General features: G+C 35.4%; 3 protein-coding genes across 5 annotated transcripts; 2 read left to right on the forward strand and 1 right to left on the reverse strand.

The window, feature by feature from the left end:
* The first annotated feature begins 226 nt into the window (after positions 1 to 226).
* On the forward strand, positions 227 to 7,124 carry LOC105329485 (fap1 adhesin). Its single transcript, XM_011430761.4, has 13 exons — positions 227 to 311; positions 392 to 525; positions 875 to 1,012; positions 1,632 to 1,763; positions 2,083 to 2,328; positions 2,551 to 2,920; positions 3,044 to 3,530; positions 3,641 to 3,768; positions 4,021 to 4,395; positions 5,065 to 5,602; positions 5,759 to 6,015; positions 6,361 to 6,494; positions 6,677 to 7,124. Exons 2-13 carry the CDS (start codon positions 421 to 423, stop codon positions 6,971 to 6,973), a joined length of 3,207 nt encoding a protein of 1,068 aa, XP_011429063.3. The 5' UTR covers positions 227 to 311; positions 392 to 420; the 3' UTR covers positions 6,974 to 7,124.
* LOC105329437 (DALR anticodon-binding domain-containing protein 3) lies at positions 6,792 to 21,870 on the reverse strand. 3 transcript variants are annotated; one of them, XM_066081643.1, is made up of 13 exons: positions 21,759 to 21,870; positions 12,766 to 13,103; positions 12,121 to 12,455; positions 11,741 to 11,808; positions 11,479 to 11,586; positions 10,899 to 10,975; positions 10,191 to 10,249; positions 9,692 to 9,774; positions 9,190 to 9,319; positions 8,717 to 8,775; positions 8,496 to 8,609; positions 7,894 to 7,962; positions 6,792 to 7,572 (listed from the first exon to the last, which is right to left on the reverse strand). In XM_066081643.1, exons 1-13 carry the CDS (start codon positions 21,813 to 21,815, stop codon positions 7,453 to 7,455), a joined length of 1,617 nt encoding a protein of 538 aa, XP_065937715.1. In that variant the 5' UTR covers positions 21,816 to 21,870; the 3' UTR covers positions 6,792 to 7,452. The 3 variants fall into 3 exon arrangements, with proteins under 3 accessions (XP_065937715.1, XP_034306469.2, XP_034306468.2); XM_034450578.2 differs by lacking the exon at positions 21,759 to 21,870 and adding an exon at positions 15,747 to 16,117; XM_034450577.2 differs by lacking the exon at positions 21,759 to 21,870 and adding an exon at positions 14,038 to 14,304.
* Positions 14,499 to 20,311, forward strand: LOC105329438 (ubiquitin carboxyl-terminal hydrolase 48). The gene is made up of 3 exons (XM_011430688.4): positions 14,499 to 14,634; positions 16,165 to 16,264; positions 16,859 to 20,311. Exons 2-3 carry the CDS (start codon positions 16,167 to 16,169, stop codon positions 20,001 to 20,003), a joined length of 3,243 nt encoding a protein of 1,080 aa, XP_011428990.3. The 5' UTR covers positions 14,499 to 14,634; positions 16,165 to 16,166; the 3' UTR covers positions 20,004 to 20,311.
* Positions 21,871 to 25,441: the final 3,571 nt, after the last annotated feature.

Raw genomic sequence — 25,441 nt, forward strand, 5'->3', positions numbered from 1 at the left:
GGGGGGGGGTGATATTGGACCATCCGCCACCTCTTAATTCGCGAATGTTGAAAAATTGTTCTTGACCTTTTCTTTAAAATGATGTCAAATTGAATATAATACCGGGATTACTTTTCCGGTGATTAAAAATAGAATGACAGAATATTGGTTTATTTTCTACATAATTCTTTTAAAGCCAAAAAATACAGGAAAAAATTCATCAAATTAATGATGACATCGACTTAACTGTCTACTATGACAAAAACCATCCATGACGTCAGTATATTATGCTACGTCACAGTGGCGAGATTTACCATGAAGTAAATGAAAAGGTTGGTAGAAACGGCGAATTTTACTAATTTGTTTTTACTTCTATTTTACTGTATAATTATTATCTGATCTGTTGTTCTAGATGTTAAGAACCTAGTGTCGTTTAAAGAAATGTCTGTCGGGGCCATACTTCCTCCTAGACCACCGTTCTCGAAGATCCCCCGCTCAAATCCATGCGTCAACCTCTATCTACCACAGCGGACCAAAGTAACAAAGGTAAAACAAAGGTTATACTTTCCCCAATCTGGTTTATGATTAAAAGGAACTTTGTTTTACAAATATTAAATTGAAGACGTTTATAGTCAATCTCAAGATCAGCTTACAGACGTGTCAATAGTGTAAAGTATAAAGAAAAAAAATCGTACGGTTATCCATAATTGTAGATCTTATGAATTGTAAAGATTTAATTTTCAGTGTATGTGGGTATATTTTTTTTTTTAGACAGAACGTCAAAACCATTACCGAAATTAAAAATTAAATCAAAGTATTAACCATTTTCCTCAAACGAAATTTGTATATAAATCTAAAAACTAAAATCAAAATCAACAAAATTATTTATGTGCAGGGCTTCCATCTGACCAGTCCTCAAAAACAAGCCTCCGATCTCCCCCGGGAGCCCCTACAGGGGAGGCCACTCCTGTCCAGGGAGAGCAGCCAGCTGTACGGGCCCTGTAACTCTCCCCGCCAGGAATGCGAGCTAGTCGTAAGTCGTATAGCTACTTACTCTACTGAACCAATCCACTTTCGTTAACTTTACACAATGGGATAAAAAAAAATGTGCATGTATAAAGTACACTTAATTTTACAAAACTTTACGATAAATCGCATTACTAGCTAGCCGATGTGCAACTCATTGGAGCGCAGCGCATTCGATTTTTATTCTTAAAAGCTTATCTTACATGAATATACATATTTATATGATAAATTCAATTTTTTGATATATTTTGTACTTAGGATTTCTTTATCTTTTACTTCGATCGCAGTTACAAAATTAGATGCAATACAGTGCGTTTGAAGCAAATCGAAAGTGGGGTGGGGTGGGTGGGGGCTAGACTAATTTTCAGAAACATCTTATTTTGCAAAAAAAAAAAGGGGGGGGGGGGCTAAGCCATCTCACCCCGGTTCCGACGCATATGTGCAATAGATCAGCGCACTTTTAATAGCTAGCCACATTTCCGATATGAATTTCATATTAAACGTAGAAGTATTTTAAAATTTTAAAACCCTTCATGAATTGATCTAACTCAAATCTGTCATTGTTACCCTTAACCCTTGCTAATGTTGAATATTCTCTATATATCTTTTTTATTCTATTTTAACAGGAAACAAGCATTAAGGTTACGGAGAAATACGTTGTAAATCCGTACACTGAATGTGACGATAGTCCCGCTGAGAGCAGCCCCCTGACACTATTTGGGGAGCGTCTGAACAAAAAAGCTTCCAAAGTTCAAAGTGTATGCTTATTCATTTTCTTTTCTTAATTATTTTATACATAGATCTAATAGATCATATTCACATGTAATTTTCGTAAAATTATTGATCATTATAACATGTTCCTTTTGTGGTTCATGCGGGAATGAAAGCATTGCTGAAAAAAAAAACCAGACACACACGTCAGTATTAACTCGTGTTATAATACAGTTAAGATCGTGGTTTGGCATTGTCCATGGCTGAATAAAGTATAAACATCATATGATTTTATAGGAAATAACAAAGAAAATTTAAACATGTACATATCTAGAATGCATTTAACTTTTTCTACTATTTTTACAGCCATCTTCCCCGATACTTCGAACACGTTTGAGAGATGAGGTCAAGACTTTACGTCAGAAATATTCTGAAAAACAGCGTGGAGATGTCGGATATAGTAGATTGATAAGTTTTAGTCCAGACTGTTTATCTCGCGGAAGCATGTCCCCACTGTTGCCTCCTGCCTCTACTCATTCTTTTGGGGTGGATCAAAGTTTTTCTGTGGACGGACAACACTTAAACTGTGATGGAGCTTCTAGATCAGCAAGCGTAAATAAACTCAAACATAAACTTTATCATACAAGATTATATCCTTCTACATTCACTCATAGTTTGTAACACATGAAAAAAAATCAAACTACAACAAGTATGCTTATTTCACCAAAATCAAGGCGCTACCACTTCCAATATTTCGAAATTACTAAAGTCTTTTATTTATAAATGATTTTGCAAATATTAACCTTCATTTCCTTTATTTCCTCTTCTTGACAGACCAACTCAAAAGATTTTAACCCAGGTTTCATAAAACGTCCACGTTACTGCTGTGGGAAATGTGAGTTACGAATGCTCGAACACGAGTCTCTCAACATGGACTCCGAGTGTCCATTCCAGGCCTACCAGCGGCAGACCAAGAGCAGCCTTTGTTACACGAGTGACGTCATGTCCCAGGACCTCTACTGTGGGCCTGACATCGACCCTTACGTGTACTACGAGAGTCCCTGGGATACTCAGAAAGAGGATTACACCCTATCTAAGCGGAGTAAAAGTGTCCCTGCTACAATACGGCCGCCACATTTTATTCCAAACCAATGGTCGAGGCATCTCACCCAAAATCAAATGTTTCCAAAACATGGATCATTTGGTACATAACCATATTTAATCATCTGTCATGATTTTTTTTTCGGAGAGAGAGAGAGAGAGAGAGAGAGAGAGAGAGAGAGATTCCTTTATACATGCATATACAATTTAAATTAACTTCTTTCAGATGCAAAGTCGATGTCGTCGAGTTCCAGCTCCACTGATACTGTGCATTCTGAGGAGAACCTGGAAGACACAGAGAGGTATCTACAGCTGAACACCCCAGAACCAGAGGATGGTGGCGGCACTGTGCTGCAATCACCAGCACAGAACGCTAACCATTACCACAGAAATCATATGTACACCATACCCAGAATGGAAGAGGTGATCCCTCAGTATGGAAAATCCTTGATCCACGAGTCAGATGAAATGGAAACAGAGAAAAGGTCAAAAGCAGCATATGGAGCGTTCCATTGGAAGGAAAGTTGGAACATAAGGGAAACAAGAGTTGTTGCCCTTGACACATCTCTCCAAAGTATGAATTCCCAGCTTGAAAGAAGTGAGACAATGTTGACAAGCATTGGAGAGAGGCAAACATCGACAAACGCAACCTCTGTTCAAAGTTCCTATGAGGATGAAGGGGTTTCATCACAAGTAGCTGGTTTGCATTCAAGGTAGAGTACCAGAAAATCAGCTGAAAATCATTCCTCTTTTGAAACTTTCTCCCTTTTTCCTTAATATTGCAGTATTTACACAGACTATATTTTTTGTCATAACATTTCAGTGAGGATTTGCATGACCTGTTACAAGGCTGTGTGCATTCCTTCCGCAATCTCTCAAACAAAAGCACTGAAGAAGAAGAGAGAGGAGCACAGGAGAATCCCAGTACATCCCCAGCAAACTTTGCTAATGGTAATTTGACAATTACAGTATCGATACACATATATCAAGTTTTTATATACTATACATCTACAAACATATTGTGATTAACTATAAATTTACCATAAATAACACTGACCTTTGTGTGTAGTTAAAGAGGAATGTTTTTTTTCACTAATAAGTATTACACTCATTTTCATCAAGGTTATTAATTGCAAAACTTTTCTGTCAGCCTTTAATAATTTTCTCTAAGACACTATTCAAAAATAGATGAATCTGTTGTAGATCTAAGAGTGCCTACAGATATTTGTTACCAGCCTATTACAGACAAAAGATATAATCGCTGGAAAAGAACCAAAAGAAAGGGAAAAGGATTGAAATTTTCTGTGGCGTCTGATGACAGCGATGAGGAGAAAGTGCCTGAAAGTAGCAGTCCACGAGAAAATCGCCGCAGAAGGAAGAAAACTAGCGCTCACTCAAGCCCAAGGTTTGAAGCCTCCTCAAACGATGCTAGTTCTGAGCCACTGTCAGACACGGTGGTAGAATCTGTCCATTCTCAGCATTACAACAGCCTAAGGTCCTCCTCTACCGAGTCCAGGGAGAGATATCTGTATCAAGAGGGTGCAGCATCAAACAAGCCGCCATCTTGGAGTAGTGAAGGTCTGTCATTGATTAGAAATGATTAGAAAATAAAAACATGTTCTATCTAGAAATGTAGAAAATACTAATAATACATGTACATGTAACAGTCTCAGACTCACTACAAACACAATCACACCATTTTCCATGCTTATCACTTTTATTTTATAGTTGAAATGTTTTTTTTAAAAAAATAATTCTAAACTTTTAAATATCACTCTCTTTCATATGGAAATTTACTTTACATCGGTTTATCTTAACGCCACACAAACTTATTGTTTGTCGGACATCTGATGAAAAAAGTACCATTGGGCAAGCGATTGAATAATGAAATTATCATTTTTTGGGGCCAAAATTTTTTGGCAGTTCATGAATAAATTTAAGTGGACAATTATATATTTTTTTTTCTGATTTACATAAATCAGAATCAATTTAACTTCAAAAATAGAGCAGAAATAGAACAGCATTTCCTGGATGTAGGAAATTTAAAACACTATTATTTGTATATTTTTGTTTAAATACAAGTGAGTGGGTCCGACAAACAAAACATTTAATTCGTGTGCCCTAAATGACGTACTTTATGATTAAAAAACGTGTTTCTTTGCATGATCATTTTGCAGAATGTGTATTGTTTGATTTTTTCCCCTATTTTTTGAAAAAATAAACACTTTTCCAATAATTCTATTTTAGATGAAGAGGTTCCTGGTGTACTAACAAGTTTCCCCGCCCTCAATAATTACCATGCCTCCGTGCATGGAATCAGCAATGCCTACAAAATTCATAGATCCACACCAGAAAGAGGGTCAACATTAAGATCTCCTCCATCTCAGGATAACACAATTTCTATGAGTAAAAGTCCAAATCATCAGATGGAGGAAGAAAGTTCAGAGCAGAAAAGGAATGTGGATGGTTCAAAGCAGAAGAAGGTGGATAGTCTACAGTGGGAGACGGTGGATAGTCAAGAATGGAAGAAGGTGGATAGTCCAGAGTTGAATACAGTGGATGGTACACAGTGGGAGAATGTGGATAGTCCAGAACAGAGGGTGGATATTCCTGAGGAGAAAAACAAAGATAGTTCAGAGCAGGAGAGTGAGGATTTAAGTACAGAAGGCATGGAGAGTCCAGGGATTGAGGTTCCACTCATATCAAAGCAGGATCTAGTGACTAGGAAATCACCCACTTATTCCAGCAGCCTTGGTTCAAGTAATAGCTATAGCACCAACAAAAGGTAAGGTGAAGATGTAGTGAGGATTAGAGCATTGGGGAGATTCACTTATAATTTTCCTAGTATGTGAAATACAAACTTACATGTATTTATAAAGTTAGAAGTACTTCTTATATTACATGTAAATAAATTCTTTGTTAAAATGTCCTATCTTTACAGCAACAGTCGATTCTCAAACTCTCTGGCAAAAGACACACTGGTGAGGATGAGTTATTCCATTGGTGAGAAGATCGTAAAATCCATGGCCGTGGTCCCAGTCACGTATGGAAGGAAGGATATTGATGTCTTCAAGAAAAATAAACCTGTTACCAAAACACAGAAAATAAATCCAAAAGCAGTTACTGACCAAGCCTCCAAGTCAATAAAGGATTCTACATCAAGGTCATTGAAGAAAATTGGAATTGGTCCACGATTTAGTAAGTACATGACTTAAGTACATTATATTTACAATTACCTCTAGAAGGTTTACTAGAATTAATTAACTTTGGTATTCAATAGCATGTAATACATGTGAAGGAAATTCTGTTTTCTACTGGTTTAGCCACTAGCCTACTTTTATATTTATTCATAAAATTAAGGTAATTTATGTACTATATTCCTTTGCTTTTTCATTAACAGTGAAAGGTACTCAGACATGAATACACAGCATAATGATGAAACAGATGGTCACTCTACATCTTAAGTTGATTATGACATATTCCATACAAATTACTTCTAAGTCTAGTACTCCATTAACTGTATCCACTTCCGTCTGCTTACAGAGTATCCTATGATAAATGCTGATGTTATCCGCCCACAACACTCCCATCTGACCCTGAACAATCTCCTACAGACCATGCCACCAAAAACAAGCTCAAGCTCCAAAGATCTCAACAAATCACTTCCCAAGGTCAAGGTAATATGGCAAAAAAGTATTTTTCAACAAAATTAAGAATGTAATAATATAATTACTGTAAGTAGTAAAAATCCGTGTCATTCAAACGTTGATGTCAGATGCTGACTCTGAATCTTGAATTTTGTGGAAAAAGATTTTGAATTCCTTTTTCTCACTAGAACTATGATATTTTCTTATCCTAGAATTCCAAACACCCAGTGACTGCTGTGGAAGCCACCAGTAAAACTCAGCAGATTCCAAAAAAGAAAAACTTTGGGATACAAAGAAAAATTTCTCTTGCCTCCAAATTTCCTTCAGTAGTGAAGAAAAATCCAAGTCTAAAGTCTGAAGTCCAGTCGTCACCAAAACTCAGCCTGATGACTCCAACAATTTCCAATCTTGATTTCACTCCTGCATTTACTTTCTCCATGTTTGAGGTTCCTCGTGTATACAAGGATCACAATACAATGTTAATGAGGAGAGCCTCTGGGTTTAAGTGAAAACTAGCAATGTTTAAATGTTTCACTATATTCAATTCTTCTCACCAATTTTCATGATAAATCTTACTGTGTCAGCAGTAAACTAAACTAAATGTACAAAATTTTAAATGTTAAATAATTTAACAATAAATTATTGAATATGTTACTTTAACTTTGTAGTTGATTTTGTTTCTTACTTGACATTTAAGGGGCTTTTATCTGATAGAGCTCTAACAAAAATAATTTTATATACATGTATAACACAACTTCAACCACCATCCCTTTAAAAAAAATAATTTTTCTTTTCTTAGATATCTTCATTTATTAGAGATCCTCTCCATGAATATTTCCAACATGACTTAATTGTACAAATATTCAACTGTGTTTGTCCATCACAACTTTCACTATAAAAATCCAAAGGTTTCATCAATCATCTGTCTCCATGCTTTAACATAAGCAAGAATTACTGGTACTGTCCACTTTCAATACTCTATCACAGACTAAAGCTGGGTTGCGGGAGTGACACCCAACAAATGTAGACCTTCCGTCATCACGAAGTGTAGAGCTTTCAATAAATAGAGACGAGCATACATGGTTGGAAGTAAATTAGGACGATTTTCCTGAAAAAAAAAGATATGTAAGCACATACATGTATCAAGTTTACCACTTCTCTTTTTAAATACATGCAGCAAATATTCGGTATAGCAATGATGATAATTTAAAGAATAAGAAAACTTATTCATAAATACGGTAATAAAAAAAAAAAATTCAGCTCTGTATTATTTACAATTATGTAACATACCTGGTATCAGCTCAGAAATCAGTCAGAGCTTATTTTAATTGTCAATTACTTTAAATCAAATGAAAAAAAAATATTCATACAGTACTTAAAACATACATGTAAAGTACCACAAGAACAATGTACTTAAAACATAACGTACCACAAGAACATGGGTGTGGCTGTAGTATGAACTTAAACTTCGGCTCAGTCCAATCAGGTAATTGCATATCTAAAAATACCAAAAAGGGGTTGTGTTATTGAACATGACATTTTATTATTACATGCATACTGTAGATTCCTAATGAAACGTGAGGAATTACCCGTAATATCCGCATAAAATTGTGAGAAGCACAATTCGGTGTTTGCAAGTTTATATTCCTGCGATGTGATGCAAACTGGTTAAATCGTTGGATTAAGTACTCATGTAAAACAAGGAATCTACAGTACATGTATTTAGCCAAAATATCCAAAAGATTACCTTCCTGAAAAAAAAGCTGGCCTAAGTATGATTAGATTGAACACACTTAACATAGAATCGGATAAAAATCATTGCACATCACAAATCAAGGCATAATTTTTATAGTGTAACGGGATGGGAGAAATAATGACGGACCAGACCGGGATTTAAACCCGAGCCCCCTGAATCTCTAGTCAGGTGCTCTACTAACTCAGCTATCTGGCGCCGGTATTCGAACAGGTCTGACCGTCACAATAGCATGTACATGTACTTTAAATTGATTTTCACTTGATGGTATAAGGAACCTTGTGGGTGCCAAGTTTGGTGTAGATGCCTTTACTAGGCAGCAGTTCTGTCACTGTACTTCTGACCACATCATGGAAAGGGAGAATGTAATGGAAAAACAAGGACCACTCATCCTGAAATAAACAATATTCATGATGCTTGCAAATCATGTCTTTGGTAGTGGTAAATGAATGTTCTAAAAGAATGAACAGCAATACAGTGAATTTTGCTTACTGTTTACCTCTTCTCTAAGCAAGCTAAAGTCAATGGAATCCAAGCTAGGTAATGGTGGGTATGTTCCTATAAAATTTTTTAAAAATGTCATGATTATGGGTGAACAGGCACCAGCTTTGTTACAAACCAATATTGATGACCCTTCCCTTTTTTGGCCAATATTATGTGATAATACATATGATACATTAAAAATTTAAAATTCAGGTAATTTAAAACTAACTACTGTAGATTCCTTATTTTTCACGAGTACTTAATTCCGGGATTCAACCTTTTTGCATCAAATTGCGAGATTATGAAACTGCGAACACCAGATTTTTAGCAAAGTTTCTTTAGTTTACATGTCAGAAAAACAAAAGTGAAATTTTAAAATCCACAAGATGTGCCTAGCGCAATTTTATGGGGATATTAATTCCTCGTGTTTAATTGGGAATTTACAGTATTGTTAAACATAAATGAGCACATGCAAGGAGAAGTTGCTACCATCATCTACAGCCTTGTTGAAATGTTTGAAGAGAGTGGCTAGTCTTGCACAGTTGTACATCACAAATGCCCCCGCTCGGTTGTCTACCCCTCCCCCAAAGTCATTGCCCTCTGATAGATCCAGCTTCACCTGTTAACAAAGTGGTCAAAAGTTATTGTAAAAAAATATAAACAAAGTCAGTAATTATACATGTATCTACAAACTGTATTTTCATTTCAAAGCACAGGCATTGGAAAATATGAATTTCAAATGAATTATCCCAACATTTTGTAAATACTAACAAAAAGTCTCACTGTTATTGTCTTCAACTTGATGAATGAGCTTGACTTCTATCAGACATTAATCATTTATGGCCTTTTGTCTTCACTGAATACTGATGTTTCACAAATAAGAATAGAGAGACAGGCCAGAAAAAGTATAGTGCCCCAGTTCTTCACTTTAAGGGCCAAATAAAATTAATTATTGATTTTTACATAAAGTAATGGCCTGATGTTGACTCACTATATTCCGTGGAACATTAAGAAGCAATTCAAACTTCATACTAGCCACGGTTAAGTTCTCTATTGTTTTGTTCCATCCAGGACCTACAAAAGTTTGAACAAAAACACATTAAATTTCAATGATAATTCTTGAACCACTAAATGCATGAACAATGATCAGCTCCTAAGAATTCCTATTGTACACAAACATGTAAGAATCCTCTTCTCATCACAATACATGTATGTACCTACATGTACTAGAAGTAAAAGATTCAATCATCCTGCTTTAAATAAGTAATAAATGTGTATGTACTTATGTAAGATACTCAACATTAATAGTCTTTCATAAATACAGGGCCTACATACAGTAACAAATTATAAGTACATGTAATACATCATAATGCTGAACCTCATAGACTTTAACTAGATGATATCAAAATGAAAAATGTCATAACTCTTTTGAGAGAGAGAGAGAGAGAGAGAGAGAGAGAGAGAGGGGCAAAGGGACATTACTCATGCACCTTTAACACATTCTCCATACTTCATCACAGAGGCTTCCTTCATTTGGCCAAACCTTAAGCTAGAAATAAATTTACAAACTTCATTAACAATTACCTTGTCATAAAAATACCTATCTAAACAAATTACAAACAATAAATTTATTTATGTTTTGATATACCATATGTTGTGTATATATCTAAGGTACACATAATGTTACATGTATATTAATTAATTCTGCATCTTGTACATGTCTTATCGGTATATATTATTTTTTATTTTATTTTATTTTATTTATTGGCTGCCTTAATATACCTATTAATAGTTCTTTTAATCTAAAACCTAGTCTTACTTCAAAATACCCTACTCTACAATCCATTACATAATAAGTTTACTTTTTTAAGAATATTAAATTGATTCTACTACATTTGAACATGAAACAAAGTTTAATCTACATTTGGAAATTTTCTCATGGAGGTTTTTAACAATATTTCACCAGATATACTTAAAATATGGTGCATTGCATTAATTTTCCTTAATTAACCAGAGCATTTCTGATTAAACAAACATACATCTACATTTACTTACCTGTGGCGTAATTAAGCATAGTCTTTAGCTTTAATTGTCTATTCTAATCAATTAGACTGAAATATCCAATTTTATAGAGTTATGTTAATTGTTAAAAGTTTGTGTTCCAGGTTATAACTTATATAACTTTAATAATTTTTTACCTATAAAATTCTTCTGTGTTCAATTTCTGAGTAGCTGCTGATTTCCTTTCTGTAACTGACCCATAAATCATATGAACCTACACATTTGGAGGAAATGAACATGAAAAATTAATACAGTATATAACCCAAAATATTGCTTGCATGATTGACTTCAAGCAATAAACAAACTATCTAGATGCATAAGATAGATAGATTTTTTGTTGTTTTGAGTTTAGTGAATTAAGTTCCCTCTTCTTTTTGTGACACTGTCTAAATCTGAATGAAGACTATTTAAAACATAAAATTAATAAATGTTTTAATGAAAGAAATTAACTTATTGACAAGAATTCCATAGCACATTCAGCACTTTATTTTCTTACACAGAAAATTATTCCATAATTCAGTCAAGCCTCTTATATACTAATAGTTTGATAAATACATTTACCAGTATCTCAGATATAAAACAAAATTTGCAGTTATAATAATACCCTTATATAAAGATAATTCTTCATTATATAATTCAACAGCTGTATGTTTATTAAATACATGTATTTGGTGGCTGTTTTATGTGTATTAAAGATACACATTTATTGAAACAAACCTGTTTAGGCATTCCTTCTACTAACATCTGTAAGCCTAGATCAATCTTCTGCTGCTGAAAACCTTTCTTGTCTGGAACAATGTGTAAAACACAATCACACTTGTCCATCTGTTGAGAGATAAAGTGCATGAAATAAAAAAAAATATTAACCTATTATTAACCTTCAGTTCATATAACAATAATTAAGTTTTTTTAAAATTATAGAAGTATATATGAATCAATATGTTCTCCTTTATTTCTAAATACCTGTATAAATTGATACCTTTTCAATGCATGTCTGAAGGTGTGACATTTGAATCAACGTATCTGTAATTCCACCTTTTTCAGTGACTGTGTAGAAAATGATTTTTAAACAGATTAACTACATGTAAAATCAAACTGTCATTAAAAGAATCTTTGTACATACAAAACAAATTTGAATTCTTAAATGAAGATGCTAAACTACTATATCACAAAAGACTAAAGATCTTTTTACATGTAACATATTAGATACAGTAAAACCATAGTTTCTAAAAAAGATTAGTAATGAAATTAATGATTTATATCTTCACAACATTTTTTAAAGTCATGGCTTATCAATAAAACTTAAAACTATTCTTTTTTGCAGAAGTTGTCTTCAAGTTAGTTGATTTTAAAACTTACGATGAACTTTTCCTAGATTTTTATCATAAACACCACTATCTGTTGATGTTGATGCAAAATATTTTTCAGCATCTAAAACCAGCTTATCCAGTTTCTTTACATCAGCTGTATTATGGTCAGATTCAGATGTAGTTTCTGTATGAAGCAGTGAATGATCTTCTTCATTTGATCTTTTCTGAGAGAGTCTGTATTCTGAATGTCTTGCTCGATCAAGAATATTTTCAACGTCACACTTTTCCTCTCTCCTTTGGACGTAATCAAAATTAAAATTCATCAGCTCTTTCCATTTCTGAGTGTCTGCATCACTATTCAATAGTGAAAGCTTAGTTTTCAACCTGTAAAAGAAAATTGTAGTTATTTTTGATAAAAAAAAAATATTATATACTCATCAAATTTGATTATATCATCACTGAAATCAAATTATACCTTGGGTCATGGTTTTACATAAAACTTTCATATTATTCAAAAAATCCTCTAGTATGTCTTCAGAGATATTGTCTTCTGTAATTTCCATATACATGTAATTCATCAAACATCATGAACCCAGTGACTTGACTACTGAATACACACAAATTGTATTTTACCTTTTAAAAAACCACTCCAGTTATGTACAGTGAATCAAAATCTATTACTACATGCACTTACCCATTAGCATGCAACAGATTGATAACATGCTGTGTCAGCACTAATGCCCTGAGCTGTTCCAGAGTCTTGCAATCCCCACAGTCAGGTACATGCACTAATAAAGTCCTTTCCACTGGCTTTGAGTCATTCCACTTTTGAGTGTCATTTTCCATTTCATTCTTTGAAACCTTTGCACATGGAACTTCTGACTGGAGAAGGGACGATATCACACTTTTGTAGGTGAGAGACCTGTCTAGAGAAATCAGCAAACTGTTGTATGGATCAGACGTCACTTTTCTCACTGGGCATGTCCACGACTTGCTCTCCTCCATCAGTTTCTCCTTAAGATGAAGAAACTCCTGTTTAAAAAAAACAAAAACCAGTATATGTAAAGAGTATGTCAATCAGTTCATAAAAATTATGTTACATGTATAATGTGATATAGTCAGTTATATAGCATAAATAAAGCTTTGGATAGATAGAATGTTCTATCGTTAACATCACAGATGTCCTACAGACCCGGTTTAATGATAGAATTCGTCCCATATACTCGCTTCGTAGCAAATTAAAAAATTATATCGCGCTGTATCTCGCCAAAGTTTTCATGTGATTGATCTTAAATATTTACAATGTTGCTCTTTTATAATCCCATATTACATGTACCACATTAACTGTTTTCGCAACAGAATCGCTGCCACTTTTAACATCACATTTTAAAAATTTGCTGTTTATGGTTGTGATGTTAATAATAAAATCGAAGACATTCCGAGTGTGATTTCTGACAAAATGGCAGGCAAATTCAAATGTGTATTTTAACATAATGACTTGGTACGACTCATTAAATGGATATTTTGTGGATTTAACTACATATGCATGTTCAAAAAGGTTTGTAATGTAAAAAAAGTGATTTTCCTCTGCAGATTATTTTTAACAGACTTGAATTTGATGCGAAGCTGATCCGCTTCGTAGCTGCTACATTGCAAGTATATGGGACGAATTCTTACTGTGACCTGAGCGTAGCCGGGTCACGGTAAGATTATTCTTTCTAAACTCTGGCTAGTGAGTTAACCCTTGATTGGTAGAGTGCTGGATTTGTGTGACAGAGGACCCGGGGTTCAAACCCCAGCAGAGGCAATTCTTGTCAATATATGAAAATGCACTTGAAGGTTATTTCTGAAACCTGTTGACATTCTATTAAAGGGCTGACAAGAGTAACAAAATGTAAAGTCAGCAGTAAAGAGCTTAATTCGGGATGAGTTTACAAATCGTCTTCATAACAGAAGAATGTTGTACCTCTTCATTAATTTTAAAACACCCCTTTGGCACACAAAAATCTCCATCTTTCAATGATTTTTGGCGTTTCTGGACGAGAATGCTTTTGGATTCTATATCGAGAGCACCACAATTTCTTTTAATGACATGCAAGATGCTCTGTGTCATTGAATCACAGGACACATGTTTTCTCTGCTGTCTGCTGTCTTCCATGTTGTGTGTATGATTAATTTAAGACATAGAAATGTTTTGTACCGTATACCTTGAATAATACGATTTTAAAGCTTATTTTTAACGATGACTATTGAATTTTTATTAACCGTTCCTTAACAAATTCGGTTCTATTTATATCCTTCTAATTACAAATATTCACTTCATTTAACGTTGTCTTTTGATAAAAATTTGTGTAATATTAAGGTTTTGGCATCATTTATATTTCTATGACGTTCTATTTTTATCATTTAACATAACTACGAAATAATATTGTAAAAATTACTCAATTCGCATAGAAATTTAACCGGAAATGAAATCGGGGACTTACTTTTGATTTTGACAGGTGCAATGGAGGCGGGAAGCGCAAATTGAACTGTTGAAATGCATTCTTAATTACTTTACCAGGTAAAACCGAGATTGTGAACTTGTTTCTCGTAAAATCTTTGGTAAAGAATTGGTAGTTTTGAATGGGAAGAGCACAGACTGTCTTCTCAACATGTCATCCATTTTTTTGCGTCAATCAAATGGTGTATAATAGTTACATGATCGATCTTTATTTTGATCCAAAAGTCATAAATGCCAAATAAAAACCCCATTTTTCTGATATGTTTTACTGTGTGACCGTTGGGGCGAGCGCAGCATAAATGAAATCGCAAATACAGACGGGTACATGATAATAAATTATAGCATTGTTTACCAAATTTGGTCAGCCAACGTGATTATGAAAATAAAATATTTTACTCTCCAGTATACACGTATAAGCATATGTGTTTTATGGAGTGCAGTCTGCAATAAGAATCATAGTTTCAATATTAGATTCTTTCGAAACATGCACGGTTTAATCCGCCTATCTATATCTTTATTTACGCTAAAGGTTGCTTGCTTAGACATTTTGACATCACATAAGGAGAGCAGACATCGCTCAACAATTTCCATCAAAGTAGCTGCTCCAAACATTTTGCCAAGAAAAAAAATGTAAAACAACTAGTTGCAAATCATATTTTAGAATCAGCAGAATGCATTATTCATCTTTTAAATACATGGCGTTCTTAAGTTACATTTTATCTGTTCTCACAAGAACCTGACATTGGTAACCATTTGCAATTTTCAGAGTATTGTAAGTAGGAATCTGACAAAAGAATGTCAAAGGTCACAATTGGCAGAATTGTTGTCGTTAGAGCTGGCTTTGCTCACCAGCGCTGCACTCCAGCAAGCTGCACTCGCTATTAAAAATATTGCAAATCTGCTTATTTGTATTATCATGATAATCTTTTATCATCAACACACACATCCTTCTCCCATCAGTAATGTTTCTGTGGCAATTTGCTGGCCCAAGATTAATTCTCGGCAAGCACTACCGTATTTCTCGACTTTCTATGACTAGGTGACTAGGTAACTTTATCATATACTTACAGAAAATATATCTTTTATTGCCCTGTACAATATTAACCAATTTATGAAATTTATTACACACCCTTTAATTTCGGGCAATTGTCAGTTGAAAGGTTATTACTTACCCTTTCTGTTAATCATTGGATATTATGATGTAGAATCTGGTTATTTGTTTACGATGTCCAAGTATAAGGTCAAATAATAACGTCGGCATCAACTTGGAATACCTGTACAAAGAACTGGCACAAATTGACAGAAAAGTTTATAAGAGAAAAGTATACATACACCAAGTTATATGTTGACAATAATCATTCATCACAGGATGTTTTTTGTTCTTTCTTTGATATTTTATATAAGTATATGATTTAAAAACATAACATGGGATTTTTCATATCGCACCCAAATACATAGAAGCCCTCTGTTGGTGTATACATGGTATATGACATGTATGCTATAATTTATATGTTTAAATGATTAACAGCAACCACAAGATAATATTGGATGCATTGAGGTATTATTTAAGTGTTCATCTTGTTTTGATAGACATGCCAACAAAACAGCAACTGGACAAGGCGGCCTGGCAATGGGCGGAGACCACGGAGCCGTCGGACATCACAAACGAACACATCAGTACTGCATACAAGTAAATACGCACAAACAAACACATCAGTACCACATACATGTAAACTCACACAAATGAATACATCAGTACAACAAACAAGTAAAATCACACAAACGAACTCATCAGTACTGCATGCAGGTAAACTCACACACAAAATACATCAGTATCGCATACAAGTAAAAACGCACCACAAACTCTCAGTTCAGCATACAAGTAAATACACACCACAAACTCTCAGTTCAGCATACAAGTAAATACACACCACAAACTCTCAGTATTGATTTAAGTGAATGCACACTAAAAACTTTCAATACCGTATACAAGTAAATACACACCACTATCAGTACCACTTACAAGTAAACATTCACTGTAAACTATCAGTACTGCATAGAAGTCAAACCACACCACAGACTATCAGTACCGCATACAAATTAATTCATGTTTTTGGTTTGGTCTTTTTTTTTTGCAAAATAATACTTTTCAAGCTAACAAATTCTCAAAATTATTTTAGATGAATAATCATAACTAACACTCGCTTTGTTTCAAGCATAACCACATTTTAAAAATATATACCGTATTTTAATCTTGTAATACCATCCATTTTCATCTCTTCAGGTTGAACCTTAAGCCTTGCAAATTAGGAGCCTGTAAAAGAAATTGTAAAGGAAATCCATTCTGCTTAAACTGCATAGGCGAGCGCAAGTGGTTTGGCGAAATCAATGATGACAGCTGGCATGATATTGAGGATCCCAACAATGAGCGCAGACAGGGACAAGACTTCGTGGGGCTCAAAAACCTGGGGAACACTTGCTACGTTAACACATTCCTACAGCTCTGGTTCCACAGTCCTCCCATCCGACGAGCTCTGTACAAGTTCCGAGAAACGAATATGGGAGATAAAGTGGATGATGACTGGAAACCTAGCAGTATAGGAGGTCACCTCCAGGCTATCTTCTCTCTCCTGGAATTGTCGGAAAGAGCGTTCATCAGTCCACAGGACTTCATCGACCATCTTGGTCTGGATGCGGCTCTTCAACAAGATGCGCAGGAATTCTCCAAGCTTTTTCTCTCCTTGCTAGAGGAGTGTCTGTCTCAGCAGGATGATCCGTCGGTCCGCAATATCATTCAAGAACAGTTATGTGGGGACTATGCCTATGTCACAACCTGCAGTGGCTGTCAAAACTCATCTCAGACACATTCCAAGTTCTATGAGCTTGACTTGCACATTCAAGGCCACAAAACGTTGGAGGATTCTATCACTGATTTCTTGCATGAGGAGAAACTGGAAGGAGATAATCAGTATATGTGTTCCACGTGCTGCAGTAAACAAAACGCAAAAAGAGCCATTCAGCTGAAAAGACTGCCACCGATTCTCAATCTTCAGCTACTTAGATTTGTTTTTGATAAGAAAACAGGCCACAAGAAGAAACTAAATGGCTTCATACAGTTTCCTGAAACACTCGATATGAGCAAGTTCATGACATCTAATGGCAATCATACACATAATGACAATTCACCACAAAGTGGTAGCATTTACAGATTGAAAGCAGTGTTAATTCATCGTGGACCCTCTGCATACAGTGGCCATTACATAGCCCACATTCTGGATGAAAGCTCCGGAGTTTGGTACAAGTTTAATGATGAAGAAACCACAAAGATGAAGGGATCCAATCTCCATCTTGGTACTGAAGAAGATTTGCAGGAGACATCGGCAAAACAGAAGGGGAAAGTGCCCAAAGGGTATCATTCTTCTAGAAATGCATACATGCTGGTATACACCAGGCAAATGCCCATGGAAGAAAAGGATAAGGTTATTGATCTGAAAATGCCAGACAAGAGTTATCTTCCTCACTACATGTTGGATTATGTGAAAAAGGACAATGAAAACTTTGAAATGTGGGTGGCAGAACTTTTGATGATGAGGGAACAGAATATAGAGAGTGGGAAAGAGAAACAAGAAGAAATCCGACAAACATTTAGTCGTCTTGTGGTTGGGACGGAAGATCAGGAAATCCACAATTACGAGTGGATCAGTCTTCCTTGGCTCTCTCATTGGCTGGAAGATCCAGGGAAGGCCAGACCAGTCAACAATGAAATGGCCTTGTGTCAGCATGGGAAGCTTCATCCAGACAGGGCTGGAAAGATGAAATGTGTGCAGTATGATGCTGTCAATAGTTTGTATGAAAAGTATCAAGGAGGGCCTCGCTTGCCGGGGGACAAAGCCACCTGTCTCATATGCGTACGGAGTCGATGTAAAGTTCTCCGCACCAAGAGGAAGATGATTGAGGATGAAAAATTGTTTAGTACAATGAAGAAAATGGAAGATCCTATAGCAGAGCCTTCATTCTGGGTTGGGAAGTCATCCTTTAGGAGCTGGAAAAGACTTGTCTTAGAACAGCTGGAGGATTATCATGGGGATCGAGACTCTTTGGAACAGGGGACTGACAACGGAGTGGACCATCCGTCCAGTGGAACGACAGAAATCTCTGCAGACAAGAGTATGGAGGTGCCAGACGATACATGCACTAAGGACGATTGTGAGAGAGATAGAAAATTAAGTGAAGTGGATGATGGAGATAGTAAGTCTGTTGACAAGACAGACATGTCTGCGGCTGATGAAAGCATGGAGAGTTCTCTTCAGTTCAATGAAGATTTGTTATGTGAGCTACATGGTCAACTGGATCCAGACCCTTCACGGAGGAAATTGATTCCAGAAAAGCTGTGGATCCGATTGAGGGAATATTTTCCAGATTGTCCAGAATTCTCGAGTTCTCATCCAGTCTGTCAGAAATGTTGTGATAAAAATAAGGAAGAGACAGAAAATCAGAACACAAATAAGAGATTAGCGCAGGTACAGAAAGCAGACCTGGCCGACATTTTTAACAACAAGAAACGCCCTGTGAAGCTTGTGACAGGAGAGGAAATATTCGTGGTAAGTTCGCAATTCGTGGAGGAATGGAGACGCTTCGTGAAAGATCCAGTCAAAAACGATCCCGTACTGGAGGTAAAGAATATTCGCTTGCTTTGTGAACATCGGAAATACATGCATCCACCTCCACAAAATGGCGCTGATCTGACGGATAATTCAGAGGTAGTATATCTCTGGCCCCAAGAGTTTGAGAAAGTGATGGAACATTTTGTTGTGGATTACGAAGTATCCGTCGTTGCGTATGAAGAGGAGGACAATTCTGTTCACGTGATCACACTCCCTGAAATTTGCCAAGAGTGCTTGCAGCAGCGGGAAAATATGATAGAAATGGCAAAGTATGTCTATAGGGATGCGACAATTTTCGTGCGGAAAGCTGTCAAGGACAAGCAAGGAGACGTGTCCTTAGACAGCAGTAAACAAGACTACCCCGATCCTGATTTTTGCGCCAACGATCGCCGGAAATCCGAAAGCGAGGAACCACCCGAGAAGATGCAGAAACTCGATGGCAACTCATTGAGAAAAAGCCAGCGCCATCGGAAAGTGCGAGGGGAAAAGGAGTTGAAAATATCATCTGACCAGACATTGAGGGACCTGAAGCTGCAGCTAATGAAACTTTTCTCAGTGCCGCCGTTTGATCAGAACTTGACAATCGCTGGAGTCGCTTTAGCAGACGACAAAGCAACTCTCGGCAGTCTCCGCGTTGCGCCTGGTGACGTCATCATGCTGCAGGCAGACGAGCCGGTTGAGGATCCTGGGGTTTTGCAGGATCTGATGAACGTCTCAGGCGTCCCAGAAGCTGGCTTTAAAGGGACGGGGCTTCTAGGAAAGTGAGAACAGTGCTATTTTTTTTGTAAATGTAGTGTCAAACAAATTGAATTTACATTATAACATGTAATGACAAAACATTGTGGTATCGTGATTTACATGTATATGCCCGAGTTGTTTCCCATTCATCGTGAAATTTTCTTCTGAATTTGTTACATGTATGTAGTGTATTAATTACATCTGTGTCGACAATACACAAACGCACAGTTTTTTTTAACCCATATTTCTGTCAGCGTGGTTCTTGGATCTCAAAATTTGAATACATCTGCCCTTCTCATTTCATGTCCTTTTCCGGCACTAAAAGTTCTCATTGTTTTATTAGCTCACCTGAGCCAAAGGCTCAAGTGAGCTTTTCTGATCACAATTTGTCCGTTGTCTGTCGTCGTTGTCGTCGTAAACTTTTCACATTTTCATCTTCTTCTCAAGAACCACTGGGCAGATTTCAACCAAATTTGGCACAAAGCACCACTAGGTGAAGGGGATTCAAGTTTGTTCAAATGAAGTGCCACGCCCTCTTTAAAGGGGAGATAATTGAGAATTATTGAAAATTTGTTGGTTATTTTTAAAAATCTTCTTCTCAAAAACTATTCGGCCAGAGAAGCTCAAATTAAAATGGAAGCATCCTCAGGAAGTGTAGATGCAAGTTTGTTCAAATCATGGCCCCCGGGGGTAGGGAGGGGCCACAAGAGGGGGATCAAGTTTTACATAGGAATATATAGAGAAAATCTTTAAAAATCTTTTTCTCAAAAACTATCAGGCCAGAAAAGCTCAAATTAAAATGGGAGCATCCTCAGGTAGTATTGATTCAAGTTTGTTCAAATCATGGTCCCCGGGGGTAGGGTGGGGCCACAATTGGGGGATCAAGATTTACATAGGAATATATAGAGAAAATCTTTAAAAATCTTCTTCTCAAAAACTATTTGGCCAGAGAAGCTCAAATTAAAATGGAAGCATCCTCAGGAAGTGTAGATGCAAGTTTATTCAAGTCATGGTCCCCGGGGGTAGGGTGGGGCCACAATTAGGGGATCAAGTTTTACATAGGAATATATAGAGAAAATCGTTAAAAATCTTCTTCTCAAAAACTATTAGGCCAAGAAAGCTCAAATTTGAGTGGAAGCATCCTCAGATAGTGTAGATTCAAGTTTGTTCAAATCATGGTCCCCGGGGATAGGGTGGGGCCACAATTGGGGGATCAATTTTTACATAGGAAGATATAGAGAAAATCTTTAAAAATATTCTGGGAAAGTTTTTGGTCCAAAACTCAGTACTTAGTGTGAAAGCACAGGTTATGCAGATTTATGTTTGATGAAACCATGATTCCCTAGAGAAAAGTGGGGCCACGAATGGGAGGGGGGGGGTATATAGGAATAGAGAAAAATCTTCTTACAGTTACAATAACAAAAGGGGCTTGGTATTTACCAAAAAATAAGAGGTGGATAAAATTGGCAGATTTTTATTTTTTTTTTAGCAAGATCTACTGTACTCAATTGTCAGGATATTTTGATACTGTAATGCTAATTTGATCAGAATTAATGCAATTGTTGCTCAGGTGAGCGTTGTGGCCCCTGGGCCTCTTGTTTAATAGTCATTGTGCATAGCATTTATTTTGTTTTGTTAAAGTGAAATGGTTTGATTTTATGATTACACAATCAAACATTTAAACGTTGTTTGTCTTTTATTTCGTGACAATTATCGTCTATAGTCTGTCCCAAGTTATTGCTTCCAACAGTTTTCGATAATTTTTAATAAAAATACACATACCTGTGAAAGAAATACAATTGAAATCGATGAAAGGGAATATATCCAAGATATCTTCATTGAACAATTATCACTTTTCACTCATAAAATTTTACAGGAACGAAAACAAATTTATAATGGGAAATGTTTACATCTTTTATCCATTCGGAAGTACTCAGGATACCTTTGCAATTTTTAACGTTATCATCCGGGCTTCGTAATGGCTGATGCAATGCAAAATCTCCGTAGACTTTCAATTTTGGGATGTGTATTGAAACCTGAAGCGGTAGAGGGGGCGTTTCAAAACAGATAATCTGGACATTTTTCATATTAGTGGATGAACGTAGTTTGAGCACAAAGGTATTGAAATATCAAGCAAAAAGTGGTGGAAGCAAAAACTCGGGACAGAGTATAATACTCCTTCTTTGATACTAAGATATATAGCAGTATTTACTGCACTAGATGGCCGTTCATCGCTGACCATCGCTGACTCTTCTTTCCTTTCAAAGATTTGTTAGTAGGTTACGAAGTCTAACTGTTCAACCAGCATTTATTTTTGAATTGAGATTAATAAAATCCAAAATATGCGACACCGATGGGGGAAATGGTATTTTTCAAAACACTGAGTTAGCAATCTACATGTCGCTGTCCAATTAGGTTTTTGTTTTAGTAGGTTTAACATCAAACTGATATTGCACTTCATATCAGAATGTCACAGTACTGATATTCTTCAAAATCGAACTCGTCGATAAATTAAAAAAACTCAACATTAACGTCAATGGTTAGTATGATATTTATATATATATATATGCTGAAAACAGCTCTGCGTGTAATAATTATTATATCAGTTTTCGCCATTTCAGTACTCGAATTATTGCGTATATATCCAGTACAGATGCAAGCTGTCTGTTATTTGTATGTTATACATATGTTTTATACACTATACATGTAGGCATAGTGGACCACAATATTATTCTATTTTATGACTTTCGTCGACATCGTAGTCTTGTGGTTTCCACTGCTATGCAATTGCACGTATAAAATATAGTAAACAAAATTCAACTAGTTTTGGGTATTACAGTTAAAATTAGATTAGAACTTTGCATTTAGCAATAAGGAGTAATGTATAGTGTAACATGTATATATTGTATATGTATATATTGGACAGCTCGTATATATGTACATACAAAGTACATGTACATACCGTGCAATCCCTTAAAATAAATATTGTCAAAACTTCCTAGTACATTAAATTGGGCGGGGATCGAAGGAATTCGACCACACCACCGTTCTCACTGTCGTCAATTTACAGCATCCTAAAGCCGAAGTTGGTTCAGCTAAATTATATTTTTGGATTTTAGAACGTTTACAGAACGATCATCATTTTGAAGTCAAACTTAATATTAAAGATTTTGTTTTCCATGCATATACTGTGGTTTCACCAATTTTCGTTGAAAACCAATTTTCGTGGATTTCGTTTTTAAGTTGATCCATGAAATTAAATGTTCACTATAATGCAATTTCTATTAACATTATGTATTGATGGGGTCATTGGCCACGAATTTACGTATCCTTGAAACTGTGATTTTCACTTTATCAACGAACATTGAAACCCTTGAATATTAATGAAACCACAGTATGGCGTGTCACAGACAAAAGATTAGGTGGTTTTTTTTGGTAAATACTAGTAACAGAATGAGATGCATTAACTGGCGCACACATCTCCATAGTTTCATACGAGATACTGAGTTTCTTAAACATGCAGAAGGTAATTAGTGAGGGAATTTCTAAATTTCTTTTATTAAAAACTACGTCAACCCAAGAGGCAAAAATGAAAAAATGTCGTTGAATGCATTCAAAACAAATGTTTATTTTCACTGAATTGTGCAATTTTCCGCGATTACTCATTGCATGTTTACATCTCGACAGATGTTGAAGAACAGGACGGGGAATAATTAATAAGTAAGAGAGAAGCAAATTCATAAGAACGACATCACATTGTCACTTATATCCTTAGCTTCATTTATTTGGGAACGGCGTGCAAGAAACACCTTTCCCTTTGTTAAATATATCAGACCTGCAAAAAAGAAAAAAAAACGCCCTCTGAATACGTAGAAATTCGACACAGTGAATGTTGAATTTAAACAAGATGTATATTAGTGTCATTTACATCGGACAATGAATGCGTGGGAATCAAATAACTTACAACAAATAACAACAAACATGAGTTTAGACCAATTAATATCAGCAATGCTATGCTCTTGCTATCCTTAAAGGATCTCTTGTAAAGTGACATGCTGACGCATTTACCACAAATGGCAGAAAATTATTTTCTGGATTTTCCCTTTTATTTACTTCATTATTGAAAAATAGGACTTTTGAAAAAATAAGATGATATGTTCAAGCGTAAGATATCGAAAAATATACGCGGACAATTGCAAAAAAATTGCAGATTTTCCTCAGTCTTTTAAAATGAGACATGCGCAAAATTGTAAAGTTGCAGCTAAGCCATGCAGCTTTTTAAGGTGAACCGTTTTTATTTGTATTTCATCTCATTAATAGTTCGTCTTAGCTAGTTACTGTTTCAATATTTTTTTACGATTATAATTAGAATATACACCAACACGGCCCAATTATAAATCTGTATTTCTGAACGATCTTAAACAGTGATTGGTTTAAATACGTCTAATCTTCTACATACATATAGCTAGACCATTGATTTCCATAATTTTATTTTCTTACCAAGCGAAGTTGGCCGAGTTACTCAGGGGAAGGGGGTATTGTCTCAGGCATCTGGCGATATATATTTTTCTCATAATAAAAAACATATATTCTCTACATTACATGTGTATACTAAGGTAGAGGGTACACATATTTTAAAATTTAAAAACAACAAAACAATGTAAAATACATATGTGGGTACCGTATCGTGATTGTAACGGATTTTCTGCTTTTGTTCCGAGATCGAGAGGTTTCTAAGAAATTATTGCATATTTTTTTTTTTTGGAAATTTGAACACTAGTTATTTCTGATATTATGGTGGCATATATCTGCCCCTTGTGTGCGAGTTATTTTTTTTATCAAATATGTCGATATGCAAGATAAATAGGATGACATGCAAGATAATTATGTCATGATGCAACATAATGTTGACATGAAGAAAATTGCAATCAAATAAGAATTATAAAATATCTCAAAAAATCTCAGATATTGCTAACATATGACATTCAAGATGCTAGATGCTACCTATTGATGTAGACATGCAACTTATTTATGTTAACATCAAAAATAAACATGCTGACATGCAACTTATTTATGTCAACATGCAACTTCTTTATGTCGACATATAACTTATTTATGTCAACATACAACTTACTAATGTTGACATGCGAGATAAATATGTAGACATGCAACATAGTTATGTTAACATGCGAGATAAAAATGTTGACATGCAACTTATAAGTTGTATGTCAACATAACTAAGTTGCATGTCGACATAGATATGTTGCATGTCTACATATTTATCTTGCATGTTAACATAACTTAGTTCCATGTCGACATATATAAGTTGCATGTTAACATAAATAAGTTGCATGTCGACATAAATATGTAGCATCTAGCATCTTGGATATCACTTGTTGGCGATATTTGAGATTTTTTATAATTCTAAATATTTGATTGCAGTTTTCTTGCATGTCAACAAAGTT

Source organism: Magallana gigas, chromosome 4 (assembly GCF_963853765.1).
Source record: "Magallana gigas chromosome 4, xbMagGiga1.1, whole genome shotgun sequence".
Classification (NCBI taxonomy): Eukaryota; Metazoa; Mollusca; class Bivalvia; order Ostreida; family Ostreidae; genus Magallana; species Magallana gigas.